This window comes from Procambarus clarkii, chromosome 60 (genome assembly GCF_040958095.1).
Source record: "Procambarus clarkii isolate CNS0578487 chromosome 60, FALCON_Pclarkii_2.0, whole genome shotgun sequence".
NCBI lineage: Eukaryota > Metazoa > Arthropoda > Malacostraca > Decapoda > Cambaridae > Procambarus > Procambarus clarkii.
Window position 1 is genome coordinate 25,508,729 of NC_091209.1, and position 24,528 is coordinate 25,533,256.

Here is a 24,528-nt window from a genome sequence, read left to right on the forward strand (position 1 = left end):
GAAGAGGACAATGGAGCTCTTTGTAATGAGCTTTGCACTCTAAAAGGGAGTATGCTTCAACAAGGTAAGATTATTACTGCATTAACAGACAAGGTAACAAATCAGGAGGAGCAAATCAAGGAACTAGTGAAAGAAAATGAGGCATGGAAAGTGAAGTGTGGTGACTTTGAAGAAATAAACAAGAAAATAGACTCATATGGTGAACAACTCCAAGCAAGCCTAAGGGCTAACATAGAGTTAGGTAAGGATCTCCAACGGGAAACTTCACTGACAACTCACATAGAGGAGGTGAATAAAGAACTAGAAAAGTATAAAGAAGAAATAAAAGCGACATATGCTGAAGTTGTAAAAGAGAAAGAGACTATCAAAGAAGTGTGTTCGGAAGTCAAAACCAGAAATGATCAACAAGAAGCAGAAATTAGGCAAGCAATTAGGAAAGAACTGGTTACCAACAGTAAACTGGTACAAAACACTGCAGACAAAACACTAAGTCCATAATCATTTTTGGATGTTTAGAGAAGGAAATTTCATCTATGGTGGACCGAGCGGCAGAAGAGATGAAAATCATAGAGAAAATAGTAGGTTTAGGAGAAGGCTCAAAGGAAAATGTCAGTGATTTTAGAAGAATAGGAAAATATGAGAAAGAAAAGAACCGCCCCTTAAGGGTGACGTTTAATGGAGTGAAAAACATGATGGAAGTGCTAAGAAATGCCAGGAAACTGCAGAGTGATGAGGTTGGGAAATTTTGGTCAATAAGACAAGACCTCTCCAAGGAAGACAGAGAAAAGCTGAAAATGAACCTAATTGAGGCAAAACGTCTAAATGGGGATAGAAATGAAGAAGACAGAAATTCTTTTTTTTTACAAAGTGACAGGGACTGGAAAGCTTGTGAAATGGTACATAAAAACAAAGCAACAAGATCAGTAGTGGAAGGGGGAGTAAAGAGCAAAGGAAAAGGGAACATGTTCCTGAAAATTGTATATACCAACATAGATGGAGTGCGGTCAAAAACTTTGGAGTTGCAAGATATAATCCAGCTTAGGGTCCCAGATATTGTTGCATTATCAGAAACGAAACTTGAAGGAAATATAATAAATGAAGTCATATTCCCAAGAGGCTACTCAGTTTGGAGACATGACAGGAAAACTAGGAAAGGAGGAGGAGTGGCTGTACTGGTGAAAAAACACCTGAAGGTAAAAGAGTTAATATTTGAAAACCCTCGAGATATTGACATAATGGCATTGCAGGTCTGGAATCAGGATGATAAGCTGATAATTGTAAATACCTACAGCCCACCAGCAAGCAACACATGGACAAAGGAAGAACTGGATGACAAACGAGAGGGACTCATAATGGTCATGAGAGATATTATTGTACAAGCAGATAAAGATAAATCACGACTGTTGATACTGGGGGACTTCAACTTTAGAGCAATAGACTGGGAGGCCTATGAAGCAAGAACGGAGGACTTTTGGACATGCAGATTTGTGAACCTCATTCTGGAGACATTCTTGTATCAACACATAAAGCAAGCCACAAGAATGAGGGAAGGAGATGTACCGTCAGTACTGGATCTAGTATTCACCAGGAAAGAAGAAGAGATTTTTGACATCCAGTACCTTCCTCCCTTGGGAAAGAGTGATCACGTCCTGTTAGACATTAAATATGCTTTAAGATATCATCTAGAAGAAAATGGTGACATTGAAACAGTTGATAAACTCGATTTAAGGAGAGGCAACTATGGGGAACTTCGAAATTTTTTTAATGAGTGTAATTGGACAGAATTGCTGCTAGGCAGGGAAGTAAATGAAATGTATGCCAAATTTTTAAAACTATACGAGGAAGGCACACAAACATTCATACCAAAACAGAGATGCAGGGCCAGAAAACAGGATTGGTTCGACAGAAATTGTGAGAGGGCAAGAGACCAAAAGACACAAAAATGGAATCAGTATAGGAAGAGGCCAAACCCCCAAACATACCAGCGATACAAAGATGCGAGAAACAACTATACAGCAGTAAGGAGAGAGGCAGAAAGAAATTTTGAAAAAGGGATAGCAGATAAATGTAAAACAGAACCGGGCCTATTCTACAAATTCATAAACAACAAATTACAGGTAAAGGATAATATCCAGAGGTTGAAAATGGGAAACAGATTCACGGAAAATGAAAAGGAAATGTGTGAAACATTAAATGAAAAGTTCCAAAGTGTGTTTGTACAAAATGAAATCTTCAGAGAACCAGACACAATAAGAATTCCAGAGAACAACATAAAGCGGATAGAGGTGTCTAGAGATGAAGTGGAAAATATGCTAAAGGAGCTTGGGAAGAACAAAGCAGCTGGCCCAGATGGCGTTTCACCATGGGTTCTGAGAGAATGTGCATCTGAGCTCAGCATTCCACTTCACCTGATCTTTCAGGCATCCCTGTGTACAGGAATCGTAGCAGACGTGTGGAAACAGGCTAACATAGTTCGTATCTACAAAAGTGGCAGCAGGGAAGACCCCCTCAATTATAGACCTGTATCATTGACAAGTGTAATAGTGAAAGTATTGGAAAAGCTAATCAAAACTAAATGGGTAGAACACCTGGAGAGAAATGATATAATATCAGACAGACAGTATGGTTTTCGATCTGGAAGATCCTGTGTATCGAATTTACTCAGTTTCTATGATCGAGCCACAGAGATATTACAGGAAAGAGATGGTTGGGTTGACTGCATCTATCTGGACCTAAAAAAGGCTTTCGACAGAGTTCCACATAAGAGGTTGTTCTGGAAACTGGAAAATATTGGAGGGGTGACAGGTAAGCTTCTATCATGGATGAAAAATTTTCTGACTGATAGAAAAATGAGGGCAGTAATCAGAGGCAATGTATCGGAATGGAGAAATGTCACAAGTGGAGTACCACAGGGTTCAGTTCTTGCACCAGTGATGTTTATTGTGTACATAAATGATCTACCAGTTGGTATACAGAATTATATGAACATGTTTGCTGATGATGCTAAGATAATAGGAAGGATAAGAAATTTAGATGATTGTCATGCCCTTCAAGAAGACCTGGACAAAATAAGTATATGGAGCACCACCTGGCAAATGGAATTTAATGTTAATAAATGTCATGTTATGGAATGTGGAATAGGAGAACATAGACCCCATACAACCTATATATTATGTGAGAAATCTTTAAAGAATTCTGATAAAGAAAGAGATCTAGGGGTGGTTCTAGATAGAAAACTATCACCTGAGGACCACATAAAGAATATTGTGCAAGGAGCCTATGCGATGCTTTCTAACTTCAGAATTGCATTTAAATACATGGATGGCGATATACTAAAGAAATTGTTCATGACTTTTGTTAGGCCAAAGCTAGAATATGCAGCTGTTGTGTGGTGCCCATATCTTAAGAAGCACATCAACAAACTGGAAAAGGTGCAAAGACATGCTACGAAGTGGCTCCCAGAACTGAAGGGCAAGAGCTACGAGGAGAGGTTGGAAGCATTAAACATGCCAAAACTAGAAGACAGAAGAAAAAGAGGTGATATGATCACTACATACAAAATAGTAACAGGAATTGATAAAATCGACAGGGAAGATTTCCTGAGACCTGGAACTTCAAGAACAAGAGGTCATAGATTTAAACTAGCTAAACACAGATGCCGAAGAAATATAAGAAAATTCACCTTCGCAAACAGAGTGGTAGACGGTTGGAACAAGTTAAGTGAGGTGGTGGTGGAGGCCAAGATCGTCAGTAGTTTCAAAGCGTTATATGACAAAGAGTGCTGGGAAGACGGGACACCACGAGCGTAGCTCTCATCCTGTAACTACACTTAGGTAATTACACACACACACACACACTTTTTACGGGGAAAAAGGGATTGCAGACAAATGTAAAACAGAACCAGGTCTATTCTATAAATTCATAAACAACAAATTGCAGGTAAAGGATAATATTCAGAGGTTGAAAATGGGAAATAGATTCACGGAAAATGAAAAGGAAATGTGTGAAACATTAAACGAAAAGTTCCAAAGTGTGTTTGTACAAAATGAAATCTTCCGGGAACCAGATACAATAAGAATTCCAGAGAACAACATACAGCACATAGAGGTGTCTAGACACGAAGTGGAAAAAATGCTCAAGGAGCTAAATAAGAACAAAGCAGTTGGTCCAGATGGAGTTTCACCATGGGTTCTGAGAGAATGTGCACCTGAGCTCAGCATTCCTCTTCAACTGATTTTTCAGGCATCCCTGTTTACAGGAGTTGTAGCTCATGTGTGGAAAAAGGCTAACATAGTTCCAATCTACAAAAGTGGAAGCAGGGAAGACCCCCTTAATTATAGATCGGTATCATTGACAAGTGTAATAGTCAAAATATTGGAAAAAATAATTAAAACTAAATGGGTAGAACACCTGGAGAGAAATGATATAATATCAGACAGACAGCATGGTTTTCGATCTGGAAGATCCTGTGTATTGAATTTACTCAGTTTCTATGATCGAGCAACAGAGATATTACAGGAAAGAGATGGTTGGGTTGACTGCATCTATCTGGACCTAAAAAAGGCTTTCGACAGAGTTCCACATAAGAGGTTGTTCTGGAAACTGGAAAATATTGGAGGAGTGACAGGTACGCTTCTAATATGGATGAAAAATTTTCTGACTGATAGAAAAATGAGGGCTGTGATCAGAGGCAATGTATCGGACTGGAGAAATGTCATAAGTGGAGTACCACAGGGTTCAGTTCTTGCACCAGTGATGTTTATTGTCTACATAAATGTTCTACCAGTTGGTATACAGATTTATATGAACATGTTTGCTGATGATGCTAAGATAATAGGAAGGATAAGAAACTTGGATGATTGTCATGCCCTTCAAGAAGACCTGGACAAAATAAATATATGGAGCACCACTTGGCAAATGGAATTTAATGTGAATAAATGCCATGTTATGGAATGTGGAATGGGAGAACATAGACCCCACACAACCCATAAATCATGTGAGAAATCTTTAAAAAATTCTGATAAAGAAAGAGATCTAGGGGTGGTTCTAGACAGAAAACTATCACCTGAGGATCACAAAAAATGTTGTGCGAGGAGCCTATGCCATACTTTCTAACTTCAGAATTGCTTTTAAATACAGTACATGGATGGCAAAATACTAAAAAATTGTTCACGACTTTTGTTAGGTCAAAGATAGAAAATGCAGCAGTTGCTTCATGCCCATATCTTAAGAAGCACATCAACAAACTGGAAAAGGTGCAAAGACATGTTACTAAGTGGCTCCAAGAACTGAAGGGCAAGAGCTATGAGGAGAGGTTTGAGGCATTAAATATGCCAAAACTTGAAGACAGAAGAAAAGGAGGTAATATGATCACTACTTACAAAATAGTAACAGGAATTGACAAAATTGATAGGGAAGATTTCCTAAGACTTGGAACTTCAAGAACAAAAGGTCATAGATTTAAATTAACAAAACAAAGATGCCGAAGAAATATAAGAAAATTCACTTTCGCAAACAGAGTGGTAGATGGTTGGAACAAGTTAAGGGAGAAGGTGGTGGAGGCCAAAACCGTCAGTTTCAAAGTGTTATATGACAGAGTGCTGGGTAGACGGGACACCACGAGCATAGCTCTCATCCTGTAACTACACTTAGGTAATTACACACACACCTAACACACAAACACACCAAACACACACACACACACCAAACACACAAACACACACCAAACACACAAACACACACCAAAAACACAAACACAAAAATTCTTACACAAACACACAAGATACCACACACATAATAAACACACACACACAAACATATCAAACACAAACACACATACAAAAATATCAAACGCAAACACACATACAAAACATATATACTCTCACATATCAAAAATATAAACACACACCAAACACATACATACACCACACACACAACACATACATACACCAAACACACACCACACATACAAACATACCACACACACAAACACAACAGTCACACTCTCCCCACACAAGCATACCAAACACACGCCCAAGCACACCAAACACAAACACACCAACCCCACACACAAACACAGGCAAACACACACCAAACACAAATATGCCAAGCACAAACAACCACACAAACAAAATAGACAAACACATTCCAAACACACATACTAAAAACACAAACATCATATATGGACACAAACATACCAAACACACACCATACAAAAACACACCAAACTCACATAGAACACATTCAAATACTCACCAAACACACACACAAAAACGGTTGGAACAAGTTAGGTGAGAAGGTGGTGGAGGCCAAGACCGTCAGTAGTTTCAAAGCGTTATATGACAGAGTGCTGGAAAGACGGGACACCACGAGTGTAACTCTCATCCTGTAACTACATTTAGGTAATTAAACACACACACAGAAAGCTAACGAAAACCATAACAAACGCAGTGTTTCCACAGGACTACTATGTAGTGAGGAAAGAGAGAGAAGGGAGAGGAGGTGGTGGTGTAGCTTTGCTGATAAGAAAAGGTTGGAGTTTTGAAGAGATGGTAAATCAGAACTGTGAAGGTTTCAGTGACTACATATCAGGCACCATAGTAACTGGAGGACAGAAAATTATAGTAGTAGTCATATATAACCCCACCGAATGACAGAAGACCCAGACAGGAATATGATAGAAACAATATGGCCACCATCAATATAATAGAGAGAGCAGCTTCTGTGGCTAGCAGAAATGGATCCAGACTACTAATCATGGGAGACTTCAACCATGGGAAGATAGATTGGGGGAACAGAGACCCATATGGAGGACCAGACACATGGAGAGCTAAGCTGCTGGATGTGGCAACAAGAAACTTTCTCAGTCAACACGTCAAGGGACCGACAAGAATGAGAGGAGAGGACGAACCAGCCTTGCTTGATCTGATATTTACCCTAAATGAGTCGGATATAAGGGAAGTTACGTTGGAAGCCCCTCTGGGAATGAGTGATCATAGTGTATTGAGCTTTGAGTACCTGGTTGAGCTAGGAATTATCTCCCCCAAAAAAGAACTGGGAAACAAAGGGCTGGCATACCAAAAGGGAAACTATGAGGAGATGAATAAATTCCTTAGGGATATACAATGGGACACAGAACTCGGAACCAAGTCCGCACAAGACAATATGGACTATGTCACCCAAAAGTGTCAGGAGGCTGTAAGCAGGTTTGTCCTGGCCCGACAGGAAAAAAACGGAGAAGCAAAAGAAGAATCCATGGTTTACTAGGGAATGTATGAAAGCAAAGGAGCTGAACAAAAGGGCATGGAGGAACTTCTATAATAACAGAGCACCTGAAAGTAGAGAGCGAGACCAGAGAACCAGGAATGAGTATGTTAGTGTGAGAAAAGCAGCTGAGAAAAGGTATGAAAATGATATAGCTAATAAAGCCAAGACCGAATCAAAACTACTACACAGTCACATCAGGAGGAAGACAACAGTGAAGGAACAGGTGATGAAACTTAGGGCAGGGGAGGACAAGTACACAGAGAATGACAAAGAGGTGTGTGAGGAACTCAACAAAAGGTTCCAGGAGGTCTTTACAATAGAACAAGGAGAAGTCATGGCGCTAGGAGAGGTGGCAGCAAACTAGGCGACCTTGGAAAGGTTCGAAATTACAAGTAATGAGGTCAAGAAGCACCTACTGGAGCTGGACGTGAGAAAAGCTGTTGGGCCGGACGTAATCTCACCATGGGTATTGAAAGTGTGTGCAGGAGCACTTTGCCACTCTCCATAGTGTATAGTAGGTCACTGGAAACAGGAGACCTACCAGAAATATGGAAGACTACTAATGTAGTCCCAATATACAAAAAGGGTGACAGACAAGAAGCACTGAACTACAAGCCAGTGTCCTTAACTTGTATACCATGCAAGGTGATGGAGAAGATTGTGAGAAAAAACCTAGTAACACATCTGGAGAGAAGAGACTTCGTGACAACCCATCAACATGGGTTCAGGGAGGGTAAATCTTGCCTTACAGGCTTAATAGAATTCTACGATCAGGTGACAAACATTAAGCAAAAAAGAGAAGGATGGGCGGACTGCATTTTTTTGGACTGTCGGAAAGCCTTTGACACAGTACCCCATAAAAGGCTGAAGCATAAGCTGGAGAAACAGGCAGGAGTAACTGGTAGGGTGCTCCAGTGGATAAGGGAGTACCTAAGCAATAGGAAGCAGAGAGTAACAGTGAAGGGTGAGACCTCAAATTGATGTGAAGTCACCAGTGGAGTCCCACAGGGCTCTGTACTTGGACCTATCCTGTTTCTGAAATACGTAAATGATCTCCCAGAGGGTATAGACTCATTCCTCTCAATGTTTGCTGACGACGCCAAAATTATGAGAAGGATTAAGACAGAGGAGGACAGCTTGTGGCTTCAAAAAGACCTGGACAAGCTGCAGGAATGGTCGAACAAATGGTTGTTACAGTTTAACTCAAGCAAATGTAATGTAACGAAGATAGGAGTAGGAAGCAGGAGACCAGATACAAGGTATAATTTGGGAGATGAAATACTTCAAGAGTCAGAGAGAGAGAAAGACCTGGGGGTTGATATCATGCCAGACCTGTCACATGAAGCTCATATCAAGAGGATAACATCAGCGGCATATGCCAGGTTGGCTAACATAAGAACGGCATTTAGAAACTTGTGTAAGGAATCTTTCAGAACATTATATATCATATATGTCAGACCACCTTGCCTTGAGGTTACCTTGAGGTGCTTCCGGGGCTTAGCGTCCCCGCAGCCCGGTCGTCGACCAGGCCTCCTGGTTGCTGGACTGATCAACCAGGGTGTTGGACGCGGCTGCTCGCAGCCTGACGTATGAGTCACAGCCTGGTTGATCAGGTATCCTTTGGAGGTGCTTATCCAGTTCTCTCTTGAACACTGTGAGGAGATTGCCAGTTATGCCCCTTATGTGTAGCGGAAGCATGTTGAACAGTCTCGGGCCTCTGATGTTGATAGTTCTCTCTCTCAGAGTACCTGTTGCACCTCCGCTTTTCAACGGGGGTATTCTGCACATCCTGCCATGTCTTCTGGTCTCATGTGATGTTATTTCTGTGTGCAGGTTTGGGACCAGCCCCTCTAATATTTTCCACGTGTAAATTATTATGTATCTCTCCTGCCTGCGCTCAAGGGAGTACAGATTTAGGCTCTTTAGTCGGTCCCAATAGTTTAGGTGTTTTACTGAGTGGATTCTAGCAGTAAAGGATCTCTGCACGCTCTCCAGGTCAGCAATTTCTCCAGCTTTGAAAGGGGCTGTCATTGTGCAGCAGTACTCCACTCTAGAGAGCACAAGCGTTTTGAAAAGTGTTATCATGGGTATTGCATCTCTAGTGTGAAAAGTTCTTGTTATCCAACCTGTCATTTTTCTTGCAGTTGTAACGGATACTTTATTTTGTTCTTTAAAGGTAAGGTCTTCCGACATGAGTACACCCAGATCCTTTACATTGCCTTTACGTTCTATGTTATGATTTGCCTGAGTTTTGTACGTGGTTTCTGTTTTTATATTTTCATTTTTTGCATAGCGCATAAGCTGGAACTTATCTTCATTAAACACCATATTATTTTCTGTAGCCCATAGAAAGACCTGATCTACATCTGACTGGAGGTTTGCCGTGTCCTCTATGTTGCCTACTCTCATGAAGATCCTAGTGTCATCTGCAAAGGATGATACAGTGCTATAGGTTGTGTTCTTGTCTATGTCCGATATGAGGATGAGAAAAAGTACTGGAGCAAGCACAGTACCCTGGGGGACTGAGCTCTTCACGGTTGATGGGCTGGATTTTATTTTGTTGACTATTACACATTGGGCTCTGTTGGTCAGGAAATTGTAGATCCATCTGCCTATTTTTCCGGTAATTCCTTTTGAACGCATTTTATGTGCAATAACGCCATGGTCACATTTATCCTGGATCCAATCCTGGAGTATGCGGCTCCAGCATGGAGTCCATTTGTAGTCAAGCATAAGACTAAACTGGAAAAGGTTGAAAGGTTTGCCACCAGACAAGTACCCAAACTGAGAGGTATGAGCTACGAGGAGAGACTACGGGAATTAAACCTCACGTCGCTAGAAGACAGAAGAGTTAGGGGGGATATGATCACCATGTACAAGATCCTCAGAGGAATTGACAGGGTAGATAAAGACAGGCTATTTAACACAAGGGGCACACGCACTAGGGGACACAGGTGGAAACTGAGTGCCCAAATGAGCCACAGAGATATTAGAAAGAACTTTTTTTATTGTCAGAGTGGTTGAAAAATGGAATGCATTAGGAAGTGATGTGGTGGAGGCTGACTCCATACACAGTTTCAAATGTAGATATGATAGAGCCCAATAGGCTCAGGAACCTGTACACCTGTTGATTGATGGTTGAAAGGTGGGACCAAAGAGCCAGAGCTCAACCCCCGCAAGCACAACTAGGTGAGTACACACCCACACCCACACACACACACACACACACTGTCGGAAAACCCGACACCATTTAATAATATTACATGCAATCGACAGATAATATTGTTGCAGTGTTGTATAAACAAGTTACCCATAGAAGTGTAGCTTGTAGTGGAGTTTTCCATCAATAGAAAATGGGATATCATTGCCACGTAGTACTATAAATTCACCACCTATTATGTTGGGAATTATTCTTAAATACATTAGTCTTTGGACTTTTACTATCATAAAACATCTCATTTGAATTAACTTAATGATCAGTATCAAAATAAAGTAAATGTGACCCTTCTATCAGTTACTGACATCCCTACAAAGTGCCAAGGCATCAGTGGGGAGGAAGGGGAGGTCAGCCATTGTTGTTAGACCAGAGTCGTGGAGCAAATTCAGCTCCTATAAATTCTCTTGGATGAAGTGTTATGGAGACCAAAGTTCTGCCATCATCAACACGCTGTCAACAATCACAAGGGAAGTGTTTTTCCGAAACCCGTTTATCTAATCATTTTTGGCCATTAATGTTAGGTAGATATTGGGCGAACCGGTGAGAACACAAATGATCGACTCAATAAAGGTAATTAAGCCTTGGTCCTTATCATATCTATTGTACAGTGTTTTCTCTGATATAGCTGTCATATATTAGGATTCTGGCTTTACAGCTAGTGTCCTTTGACAGGTACAAGAAGAGGAAGCAAGACTTGATACATCAGTTACTGGGTGATGGAAGCTAGCCTCAAACGAGGATAATTTGGTGTCTACATCCTAGTTATACCTGGTGGACTAAGCCTGCTATACAATAAGATAAGGAACCTCCTCAATGTATACCAATATATGTACAGTGGTACCTCGGAATGCGAGTTTTTCGGAATACGAGCAGGATTTCCTCGGAAAATATGTCTCGGAACGCGAGGGTTACCTCAGGACTCGAGTTTGTTGGTACGCGTACAGGCCGACCTAGCGCGTGGTGGTTCGGCGATCGTCGCCCCTCTGCCCCTCAGTTTACCATTGTCTCGCGCCCAGTGACTACCCCACATCAATTCTTCTCGCGGATTTTCAGTGTTTTGTTGGATTTTTGGTGATTTGACTATACAATTTGTTATTATATATCTCATCATGGGTCCCAAGAATGCCAGTGGTAAGGATAAAGGCCAGAAAGCCCATGTGAGGATGACAATAGAGGAGAAACAAGAGATCATTCGGAAGCATGAGAACGGTACACGTGTTGTTGAACTTTGTAGGCAGTACAACAAAGCCACATCAACAATATGCACTATACTTAAGAAGAAAAATGAGATTATGAGTGCTAAAGTGGCAAAATGAGTCAGAACAATAATGAAACAAAGACCACAAATACTTGAAGAAGTGGAAAAGTTGTTATTAATTTGGATACACGACAAGGAGTTAAGGGGTGATAGTGTTTCGGAGGCCATTATTTGTGAGAGAGCCAGGGTATTGCACGAAGACCTTCTAAAGAATACCCCTGCAACGAGTGATGCAGATACGAAAGAGTTTAAGGCAAGCAGGGGCTGGTTTGAAAAATTTAGAAGGAGAAGTGGTATCCATAGTGTTACAAGGCATGGGGAGGCAGCCAGCTCAGATAAACCAGCCGCTGGATGATTTATTGACGAATTTGAAGAGTTTGCAGAGGCTGAGGGATACCTACCGCAACAAGTGTTTAATTGTGACGAAACAGGACTGTTTTGGAAAAGAATGCCTAAGAGGACATACATTACCAAGGAGGAAAAATCCTTGCCCGGACACAAGCCTATGAAAGATAGGTTTACGCTTGTGCTGTGTTCAAATGCGAGTGGCGATTTGAAAATTAAACCCTTGCTAGTGTATCATTCTGAAAATCCAAGGGTTTTCAAACAATATAAAGTGCAGAAAACCCATTTGTGTGTGATGTGGAAGGCTAATAAAAAAGCATGGGTGACTAGGCTTATTTTTTCAGAGTGGGTGAATGAAGTGCTGTGCCCTGCCATAGAAAAATATCTGCAGGAGAAACATTTGCCACTCAAAGCCGTGCTTCTCCTCGACAATGCTCCTGCTCATCCTCCAGGCTTGGAAGATGATTTGTTGCCCAGATACAATAAATTCCTCACAGTTAAATTCCTTCCTCCTAACACCGCTCCTCTAATTCAGCCTATGGACCAGAAAATCATAGCGAATTTTAAGAAACTTTATGAAAGGGCACTTTTCCGGAAATGTTTTGAAGTGACTGAAGCCACAAACCTCACCCTCAAAGAGTTCTGGAAACACCATTTTAACATTTGTAGTGCTTTAAAACTCATTGACAAAGCCTGGCAAGAAGTGACTCAAAGAACCCTGATCTCTGGCTGGAGAAAATTGTGGCCTGAATGTGAGAGAGAACTAGACTTTGAGGGGTTTGAGCCTATAAATGATGCGCCTATTGTTGAGGAAATTGTTAGTCTAGGCCAGCAAATGGGCTTGGAATTGGATGGTGATGATGTGGAGGAGTTGGTGGAAGAACACAACGAAGAACTGACCACCGAAGAACTCCTAGCCCTTCAACAGGAACAGCAAGACAACACAGCGGATGATTCTACAGTGGAGGAGGATGAGGCAGCAGCGAATGTCCCTTCTGCAGTAATTAAGAAGGTGTGTCAGATGTGGGAAGAGATTCAAACAATTGTTGAAAAGACTCACCCAGAGAAAGCTGTAGTAGGCCGTTCAATCTTTTCAATGACAATGAAAATAATCTCTGCCTTACTACAGAGACAGCTTGCGAAGAAGGGAAAAGCAAGCTTCCATGGACAGATTTGTGGTGAGGAAATCGAGCAGTGAGCCTCAACCATGACCTAGTGGCACTCAGATAAAACGTCCCAGGGAGAGCACACCAGAAAGGTCCTCACTGCCTGATGTGATAATGGAAGGGGACTCCCCTTCCAAACAGTAACTCCTCTCCTCCTCCCCCCTCCTCACCATCTTCCATACGCCTACAGCATTCAACAGCAAGGTAAGTAATAACTTGAACAGAGTATTGTAGGTTTATTTAGATGAATTAGGTATAAAAATTTAGTTTGATGTGGGTTTTTTGGGGTAGTCAGGAACGGATTAATTATTTCTTATGGGGAAATTAGCTTCGGAATACGAGTTTTCGGAATACGAGGCGTCTCCAGGAACCAATTAAACTCTTAAACTGAGGTATGCCTGTAGTTTAATACTGTAGTTAGATTGGCTGCATATATATATAAATTTAATATAAACCCCCCCTAATGTGTAAGGATCGATTTGTGAGATTATTTCAGAAATACAATCCACTTAACATCATACAAATTGCTATAGAAATATATAAATTAACGTAAATATAAATTTCATATAAATTCATATAAATTACATAAATATAAATCTCACAGGTAGGTTCCCACACACACACACACACCTGGACATCCTGTATCCTGAACAAGGTGCAGGAATGGTCAAACAAATGGTTGTTCGAGTTTAACCCAAGCAAATGTAATGTAATGAAGATAGAGGTAGGGAGCAGGAGACCAGATACAAGGTATCATTTGGGAGACGAAATACTTCAGGAGTCAGAGAGAGAGAGAAAGACCTGAGGGTTGATATCACACCAGACCTGTCCCCTGAAGCTCATATCAAGAGGATAACATCAGCGGCATATGCCAGGTTGGCCAACATAAGAACGGCCTTTAGAAACTTGTGCAAGGAATCTTTCAGAACATTATATACCACATATGTCAGAACAATCCTGGAGTATGCGGCTCCAGCATGGAGTCCATATCTAGTCAAGCATAAGACTAAACTGGAAAAGGTTCAAAGGTTTGCCACCAGACTAGCACCCGAGCTGAGAGGTATGAGCTACGAGGAGAGACTACGGGAATTAAAACTCACTTCGTTGGAAAACAGAAGAGTTAGGGGGAAATGATCACCACATTCAAGATTCTCAAGGTGTCGAGAATGGTGTAGATAAAGACAGGTTATTTAACACAAGGGGAACACGCACTAGGGGACACAGGTGGAAACTGAGTGCCCAAATGAGCCACAGAGATATTAGAAAGAACTTTTTTAGTGTCAGAGTGGTTCGCAAAAGGAATGCATTAGGAAGTGATGTGATGGAGGCTGACTCCATACACAGTTTCAAGTGTAGATATGATAGAGCCCAGTAGGCTCAGGAACCTATATACCAGTTGATTGACGGTTGAGAGGTGGGACCAAAGAGCCAGAGCTCAACCCCCGCAAGCACAATTAGGTGAGTACACATGCACAAACTCAATCACTCACACATACACAAACTCATTACGTATTTGTGTCTAATTTAAATTAGAGATGTATTAAAAAGTCTTTTGTACATTTGCTAAAAATTTATACAAATTAATTGACTGAAATCAACGTATTTTATACGTTCAAAAGACGACTTTTATATAAATAGTTACAGTGCCACCATTCTGCTATCAAATAAAAACGTCAGAAAACGTCTGTGTTTACTGGGAAGCACTGGCCTCAAAAGAAAATGCCGGGGCAGCCAGAATTGCAGAAAAGAGAGGGAGCCAACTGGTCAGACCCCGAAGCCACAGCCGGTGGAATCGACTCGAATGCCTCTGTCCCCACCCCAAAAGGGGCATTTCCAGAGTCTGAAAACCAGCTAAACCCTGCCCCAACCCCAAAGCCCTCAGATGCTTTGGAGCCAGGAGCTGGGGGGGTAAGGGAAAGCCAGGATGAACCACAGCAGGGGAAGGATGAGGGGGTGCAGACAGAACCAGGGCCTAAGCAACCAACATCCTCAAAACCGAGTCCCTATAACCAAAGTGGGGCAGCCTTAGGGCTTCTGGATCAGCAACCAACCTAGACCTACAGTGCAACACCTGAGCTGCCTGCACCCGAATAGCGTCATTAGTGGACTGGGTGAACCGAGTCACGAGCAAGCAACAAAACTCGCAGGATTCTGGGTCAAAGGTGTCCTGACCCAACAGGCAGCATGACGGAGGCAAAACCGATAAGAGTCACCCTGAGACAAGGGGACAGCAACCCTCGAACTCACACAAGGCAAGAGGGGACCCAGGGGTTGCAACCATCAGACCCGAGTGCCCCCTGCGGGGTTTCCCAGGGGCCCTTAGATCTGTACCTCTAAGGAAAGACCAGACAGGGTACCTGCCAATCGGCATCCAAGACTACCAAACAAACTGCTAAAAGCTGAACCCCCGGGACATGTCCACTCACGGGGGTCAAGCAGGGGATACCACCACACAACAATATACCCAAAATATAGCCAGGGGAAATCAAACGAGCAGATCCTCCCCCACTAGGCACAAACAAAAACAAAAGAAAACACCCGCAAGAGGACAACGTACCAAGGCGGAACAGAGCCGGCCACTATAATAAGTGAAAACTAGCTGTGAAGCACCCCGTGCCCCTACCAGTGCAAACTACCTTTTACCCCAAGGTAAACAAGGGAGGAAAAACCCCCAGTACACTCAGGGCGGCCAATCACCGAGCAGCAAAAGACCCAAGGTGACTTGTGGAAGATAACCCCAATACCTAAGGCCGGTAAACCCTAAGCGCATGCAGTCCGAGCACCTGTGAATTTACTCCCAGTTCACGCACCACTGTGGAGACAGCACCAAATCCAAGGCACAGCACTGAGACAACAATCAGGAACTGGAGTCACACGACCGACACCGAGCCACATCAACCGAGAACTGGGGTGTGGATAGCTGGCATGAGGAGTCTGAGGCACCCCCTTTTCCCCTTTCAGGGAACGGGGAGTTGAGCAGACAAGCGGTGCGGCATGTGTTCTGTCCACTTGTTTAGCTTTTAGTAGCAGTGTTAACCAGAACTGGGGTTTGTTTTTTGTGGCGCTTACCTTTCTGGGTGCCTGGCCTGGTCGATGGCAAACATAAAAGATCCAAATCACACGTGCATTTCTATAGGCCACTGCTCCTAGTGCCTCTCTGATGAGGGGCCCAGATTCTGGCTAGTGGTCCACAGTAGGCCTGTGTACTCCATTCACACTGACTGATGCCAAAGTCAAATAATATCCATATTAGCCTGGATAGCTCCGGGGAATCGAAGGGGCTCCCGCCAGAGAGGAGGGTTAACCATATACACACTAGGCACTGTGCTCTGCCTTCCCTTTATATTTGAACTCAAAACTTTTACTAACACCTTTCGTCCTCTTGACATAAAGCTCGCCTTTCGACAAACTAACACTCTTCGTAGCAATCTAGTTCACACTGCTCCTCCTGCTTCTAATACTGCTGGTGTCTACTCTATTTCCTGTTCGTCTTGTCCTCTCCAATTCATTGGTGAAACTGGCCATACACTTAATGACAGACTTAAGGAACACAAAAGAAGTGTAATGTCTGCAGACACAAAAATTGCTCTCCTCTGCCATGTTAGGGATTCTAATGATCCTATTGATCGGTCATCCTCCAAAATAATCTTTCCTGCCTCTACTCTACACAGACGCCATCTTGTTGAATCAGCTCTGATACACAACATACCCAACGTGAACTTGAGTCCTGGCTTTGTTGCTGTTGACTCTTCCCTTTCACAGTATATACTCAAATGTTCTAAACTTTCTAACAAACGTGACCTAACATAAGCTTACCCTTCTATTTATTTTTCTTTCTTTCTTTCTTTCTTTCTTTTTTTCTTTTTCTTTCCCTTGTTTTCTCTTACAATCCCTTTCTTATTCCTATTACTATCTTCTTTATTACACCTTACCTTTTGTACCTTTTGCCTTGCTTTTTCTTCCTCTAAGATTTCCTTCTCCATACCTCTCTCTTGCCTATTTCTTGCCTTCGTCTCCTTCTCTCATCACAACTGACTTGAGAATGGTCCGGGACAGACTGAAACGTCGTCGTCCCTTCACTTTCTAGTGTGTGGTTTGGTCATCATAGTTTTAATTATTCTTTCCAATATTTTGATTATTACACTTGTCAATGATACAAGTCTATAATTGAAGGAGGGTCTTCCCTGCTGTCACTTTTGTAGATTGGAACTATGTTAGCCTTTTTCCACACATCTGCCAAGACTCTTGTGCATAGGGATGGATGCCTGAAAAATCAGTTGAAGTGGAATGATGAGCTCAGGTGAACATTCTCTCAAAACCCATGGAGAAACTCCATCTGGGCCAACTGTTTTGTTCTTATCTCCTCGAGCATTTTTTTTTAATTTCGTCTCTAGACCCCTCTATGTGCTCTATGTTGTTCTCTGGAATTCTTATTGTGTCTGGTTCTTGAATGATACATGGATGTTTCCAGGATGAGGTTTACACATCTACAGGTCCAAAAGTCCTCTGTTCTTGCTTCATATGCCTCCCAGTCTATGGATTTCAAGTTGAAGTTGCCAACTGATCCAACTCTCTAGTCATGATCTATCTTCATCCGTTCTTGCTATAATCTCTCTCGTTATTGTTATAAGACCATCTCGTTTATTGTCCAGCTCCTCCTTCATCCATGTGTTGCATGGTGGTGGACTATATGCATTTATGATTATTAGTTTACCATCCTGATTGCAGATCTTATTATGTCAACTTCTCGTGGATTGACAATCATTATTTCGTTTACCTTTAGGCGTTCTTTCACCAGCAAAGCCACGCCAAAGCCTTTCCTAATTTTTCTGTCCTGTCTCCAAACTGAGTAGCCCCTCGGGAATATGACCTCATTTAAAATATCAAGTTTCATCTCTGTGAGAGCAACAATGTATGGCATCTGCAGCTGTATTACATCACTTAACTCCAGTATCTTTGATCGCACTTCATCTATGTTGGTGTATACAATTTTCACGAACATGTTCTCTCTCTCTCCTTATTCTTCAACCCACCTGTCTCTAGTGATTTTGTTGGTTTGCCTTTTTGTACCATTTTACTGGCTTGCCTACCCCTATCACCTTGTAGAAAAAGAATTAATTTCTTCTTTGTTCCTGCTCTCATTTAGACGTTTTGCCTCAATGAGATTCAGTTTCAGCTTCTCTGTCCTCTTTGAAAAATCTTGTCATAATGACCAGAAATTCCCTTCTTCATCACTTCCTAACTTCCTAACATTTCTTAGTACTTCTTTCATCTGTTTAGCATAATTCAGGGTGATCCTCAAGGGTCAATCTTTCCCTTTTTCGTACCTGCGAATTCTTGTGTTGTCACAGACATTCTCTTCGGTAGTGAGACCTTCCACTAGCCCAACCCTTCCTAGTCTGATAACTTCAGGGAGCCGAAGGGGCGGTTCCCAGAAAGAGAGTTCATAAATGGTAAATTTCACGAAGAATTCTAAAGCTTATCAATTCTCCTGAAAGAAATACAGTATCTAAGTAACAATTATTTTTTATGTCAAGATACCAAATATTGACTTACCTCCCTGTGCAAAGGTCCTTTTCTTGCAAGATGGTCATAGCACTGGCAACCATCATTATAGAGGTGGCTCCATAGCCAGGGTCAGGGCCAGCTACCTGCAAGTAAGTACGCACATCAATTAAACAGTTCGTTTCCCACAGTTGAGGACAAGAAGCTTGTTAGGCTTATTGTTGTCCCTCTAAGCCAACTACTAATCTTTCCAGGATACAACCCACACCAGTTGTATAACTCTTATAACCTAATTACTACTCAGTGAATAGAAGCACTAGGTGAAAGAAATATTGCCCAAATGCTTCTCTCATACTGGAAGAATTGAACCCGGTACCTTTCAGTTGTGACCCAACTGGAGAAATGGATTAACCATTAAACCGCACAATGCATACATATACGATGGGAGTAACTGTCATGAAATTGCACACATCACATATGTACGATTGAGGGTCTAGCAAGTGATTTTAAATGCCCCGCGAGGGATAGGGGCAGCTATAGTCCAGCTACGGCCGATAGTAAACACACGTCATCTTGAAAAATCAAATTGTTGGGTAACATATCCGGGTGTGAGAGCCTCAGTACTGAGTGAGCAACCAAGGCTGGCGCATGCAGCCTGAGCTCACAGCACTGCTGTTCAACTTATCACCACAGCATCACCTAAAAATGTAAAAAATATACATGTACATGCTATTATTTAGCGATGATAGTATTACAGAATATGCCCTGTGATAAAAATGACCAGGATTCTCATAATAGCAGGATTGTGGTGATAATTAGCACTGTGGTGGGAGGAGTAATCTTGGTGGGGAGGGAGGTAGTATCGTCTGCGGACTCTGTGTGGCCACCTTTTACTGTCTGGACTCACTATACCAGCTTAGTGGTTCGTTATGGTGAACACAAATGTAGATACTTTTATATATATATATATATATATATATATATATATATATATATATATATATATATATATATATATATATATATATATATATATATATATATATATATATATATATATATATATATATATATATATATATATATATATATATATATATGTCGTACCTAGTAGCCAGAACTCACTTCTCAGCCTACTATGCAAGGCCCAATTTGCCTAATAAGCCAAGTTTTCATGAATTAATATATTTTCTCTAATTTTTTTCTCATGAAATGATAAAGCTACCCATTTCATTATGTATCAGGTCAATTTTTTTTTATTGGAGTTAAAATTAACGTAGATATATGACCGAACCTAACCAACCCTACCTAACCTAACCTAACCTATCTTTATAGGTTAGGTTAGGTTAGGTAGCCGAAAAAGTTAGGTTAGGTTAGGTTAGGTTAGGTAGGTTAGGTGGTCGAAAAACAATTAATTCATGAAAACTTGGCTTATTAGGCAAATCGGGCCTTGCATAGTAGGCTGAGAAGTGCGTTCTGGCTACTAGGTACGATATATATATATATATATATATATATATATATATATATATATATATATATATATATATAGAGCATGTGTATATAGTGTAATAAAAGCAAAAGGAGTATGCTGGGAGGAGCCCTTTTGGCGAGGGAGGTGGCATCGTCTGCATGACTTGTCATATAGTGCATGGTGGCCACTATGCTGTTTGGGCACCATATCAGCTTAGTTGTACAGTTATGGCAAATAAAACATGTAGATACTTATATGTAATGTGTGTGTATATAATGTAATAAGACCGCAAATAGTATGGTAGGAGGAGGAATGTTAGTGTGTTAGCCGACTCTGTGTGGTGACTTCTATTTTGCCTGAACTCACCATACCAGCTTAGAAGTACAGTTATGTTGAACAAAACATGTAGATACTTATATATAACATCTGTATATAGTGAATAAAAGCAAAAACAGTATGGAGGGAGGTGGAATGTTGGCAAGTGAGGTGTTGTTGAGGAAGGGTGTGGTGGAGAGTGGCTGGCGAGACGGCAACTCCTCATTGCTCTTTGACTTACCATACCAACTTAGTGGTTCGGTATGATGATCAAAACATGCAGATACTTATATATAACCTGTATATATAGTGTAATAACAGCAAAACTATTTGTTTATTGTTTTATGAACATAATTGAATCAGTAATATGCACACCATAATTTTGAGTATAGCGATGGTTCACACATTTTATTATATAAATACATCACACTACACACTATTGAATATTACTGCCAAAAAAACAAGAAAAAATCAATTAGAAACATTGAAATAATTAGGTATTAATATCTTTGTGGCAACTCCCGCCTGACAGCTTGGGCGAAACAGATGACCTCCGGCGCTTGCTCTGTCAACGCCTCTTTTTTGCCAGACATTCCTGCCATATCGCGGCCAAAATGTGTCATTTACGATTTTTTTATTCTTTTTCCATGATCAGGGAACACAAGTGAACACCTTTATAAGACGATTTTTTTTTTTTTTTGTGTCTGGCAGTGTTGCAGACCAAAAACCTCTTAGCATTTTAAGGGTTAAATTGCCAAACCACTATATGGTGCTGCTGTGTGAATGAAGTGGAAAATACTAACAAAAGAAAAAGGGACTCAAGATCACACACACACACACACACACAATAAGGAAAATAGGGCACACACTATACTGAAGTAAAAATCAGCGTTGAATGTAATGAAATGCCATTTTCTGGGGGGAGCCCCTTCGGCTCCCAGGAGCTATCTGGGCAGATATGAATGTATTGCGAATGAACAAAATGACGTACTGTGCAGTTTAACCCTTAACATGCTCGGGGCTTAATATCCTGTCATTCCCACAGGTGCATGTCATTTAAAAAAAAAATATATATATATTTTTTCTTCCTAACCTGTTAATTTGTGTTCACTGATCACGGGAAAAATAATAAAAAATTCGTAAGTGGCATATATTGCCCGCTATAGGGCGGGGAAGTCTGGCAAATTATAGGCGCTGACTCAGCGTGCGTCCCAGGCGGTCTGTTGCTCGCAAGCTGTCAGGCCAGAGTTGCCACAAAGAGATAATTACCTAATTATTTCAATGTCTCTGATTGATTTTTCATAGTTTTTTTGCTGTAATATTATTCAATAGTGTGTAGTTTGATATACAGTGGTACCTCGCATAACGAATTTAATCCGTTCCATGTTCGTCATGTGAAACGGACGTCATACAAAACGAGTGTCCCCCATGTAACCAGTGTGATGCACTGTGTTTATTGTGAAATTCCCCAGTGTGCATGACATCAAATGTCCCCCAAAATATAATTTTTCTTTGCAAAATGATAAATTACCGTCCCTGAACATGTCTATGTAAAAATAATTACCAAATTCCACTTACTTTGGGTGTGAGGGCGTGGACAAGGTGCGCTGTGACGTCATCAGGGCCTGGTCGCCCGTGTGTGAAGCTCCCAGACACGGTCGCGCAGGCCATTCAAGCACTGCATGTTGCCACAAATATATTTTCAAATATTTTTTCTATGCATTTCCAATGCGGTTTTATTTGTTTCTTTTATCGTATATGATGCATATTTGTGACCTTTACAATATGTATACAGTAGAATGTTCATAATTTTCCATGAAACTGTGATACATGTGTCAGTAATGTGTCCACAATAAATGTTTATTGTCACAATATTACGTGGTAAAAATTCACTAAAATTACAATATGTACAGTTTCACATACTATTTACACAGTATTACACACTCAGTACTTTGGAGGTGCGTAATAGTCAACGAAGTAGTCCATGGTACACAGCGCGACTTTGCTCTCCTTGCACCAGCTACAGATAGATTTTCGTTTCCTGTTTCATCGTTCTGTGTGCTTGCAAATAACGCACTCGTGTGCACCCTTGGCTTTAGTACTTGTAGGTGGTATGTAGCCAAGCTTGTAAAGCATAAGGTAGTATTGAAACGATTATAGGAAAAGCTCAATTTGTAAGGTAGTCTTGAAAAGATCGCTTTGTAAGGTCCCACACAGGAAGAGATTCAGCTAGCCTCAAAGAGTGTCCATCAGTCAGGAAGAGATTCAGGTATTCTTGAAAATATCAATGAACAACACCACCATGGAAGCCGCTAACACTGTTCATCTATGCTACTTGTATCAGATGTATCATCATTGAATGCAGAAAACGATTCATCTATGTAACATCTATATAAATTGGAGATGGCAAGGGTGAGGCTCAGAGCTACAACTGGATACGCTCGCTGTATCATCCTCATAGGTGCTGCGTCACTGGCATCCGACCGTTGTGTTAAGCCCTTATTGCGCCTAGCTTCACCAATGTTATGACCCTTATGTTCTTCAAACAATAGGGTCTGAATTGCACCGACTGAGCGCAGTCTTTCATCACCGACTGAGCACAGTCTTTCAACACCGTGTGGGACAGGTGTTTGAGAGCCAGAGGCACGTGTGCTACAAATGGTTGCTCACGCAGTACTAACCCAGACAGCAGCCCTTGTCTTTCATATTCGTTATAGCAAAAGGTTCGTTCAGTGTTTGTTGGGTAGGCTGCTCCATTATGACAATCTTTCTTTGTTTCAAATGTGTTCCATTTGTTTTGTATTTGTCACTTACGTTTCAATAACGGAGCAGCCTACCCGACAAACACTGAACGACCCTTTATGGCATTTCTCCATTTTTCAAATTATTGCAACAGTTCTTTTATATTTCGTTTTTTTTTTTTTTTTAAGAAACATGGAGCAGCCGACCTGTAGCCCACCGAACGAACCTTTTTGACATTTGTACTGGTTTTCAAAAATTCTTCATTTTTTTTTATTATTTACGTTTTTTGTATGTAAGAAACATGGAGCAGCCTACCTGCCGACCACCGAACAAACCTTTTGCTACGAGACAAATGAAAAATAAATATTGAACACATTTGAAGAAAGGAAAATGTCATAATGGTTTATTCAGTGTATGTAAGGTAGGCTTCTCCATTATTGAGACATAAATGACAAATACAAAACAAATGGAATACATTTGAAACAAAGAAAGATTGTTATAATGGAGCAGCCTACCTGCCGAACACCGAACGAACTTTTTTGACATTTGTTGTATATCAGACATTTCATTTCTTTTTTCCTACAAAAACGTCAATGCTTTGCAACATCTCAGCAGTCACCCTTTTACAGTATATCCCAGCATCATTAGCATCTTTAAACAAGAACAATATAATTTATGTGCATCGTCGGAGGCGTCTGAGAATGTGCAAGAAGCAGCGCGAACCCACCATGTGGTGTTGACGTTACTCAAACCAGCGTTCGTCATACGGGACGATTTGACGCCGGTCGGGCCGTTCGTTACCCAAAATGTTCGTCTTTTGGGGCGATCGTTTTGCGAGGTACCACTGTATAAGAAACAAGTCTTAAGGCGTAACTGCAACATGCTTGCGTCAAGAGTGACACGAACACAAATTATAAGGATGGTAACCGAGTCCGTTACAGTGATCTCCATTGTATGTTGGCCTCCGAAAGCATGTTAGAGCTGAATAGTTAGCCTGAGAAACTGCCTTAAGAGGCGTAAATGAGTTCAGTCTTGGAGGGTCAATGAGCATTCTGCAAGCAGCAGTACCCCAAGAACTTCAAGATCTGGAGATCTGAGGTAAAGTGAAATGGACACCAGGAAGGCTAGGGATCTGTAAATGTAAAATAATTAATGTAATTAATATAGTAAAATAACAGAAATAAGGATGAAAATAGTAAACCAACTCCCAGACCCATAATAAATTAATACGAACGAGATG

The 24,528-nt window shown here is 41.2% G+C and overlaps 1 protein-coding gene across 5 annotated transcripts in view; it reads right to left on the reverse strand.

Annotated features, from left to right (window-relative positions):
- LOC138349678 (saccharopine dehydrogenase-like oxidoreductase) overlaps positions 1-24,528 on the reverse strand; it is a 372,908-nt gene that overhangs the window by 37,076 nt on the left and 311,304 nt on the right. For all 5 annotated transcript variants that reach the window (XM_069307706.1, XM_069307705.1, XM_069307707.1 and 2 more), the window contains one exon: positions 18,809-18,903. In XM_069307706.1, coding sequence (XP_069163807.1) covers positions 18,809-18,903 — 95 coding nt within the window. The remainder of the gene's footprint in view (positions 1-18,808; positions 18,904-24,528) is intronic.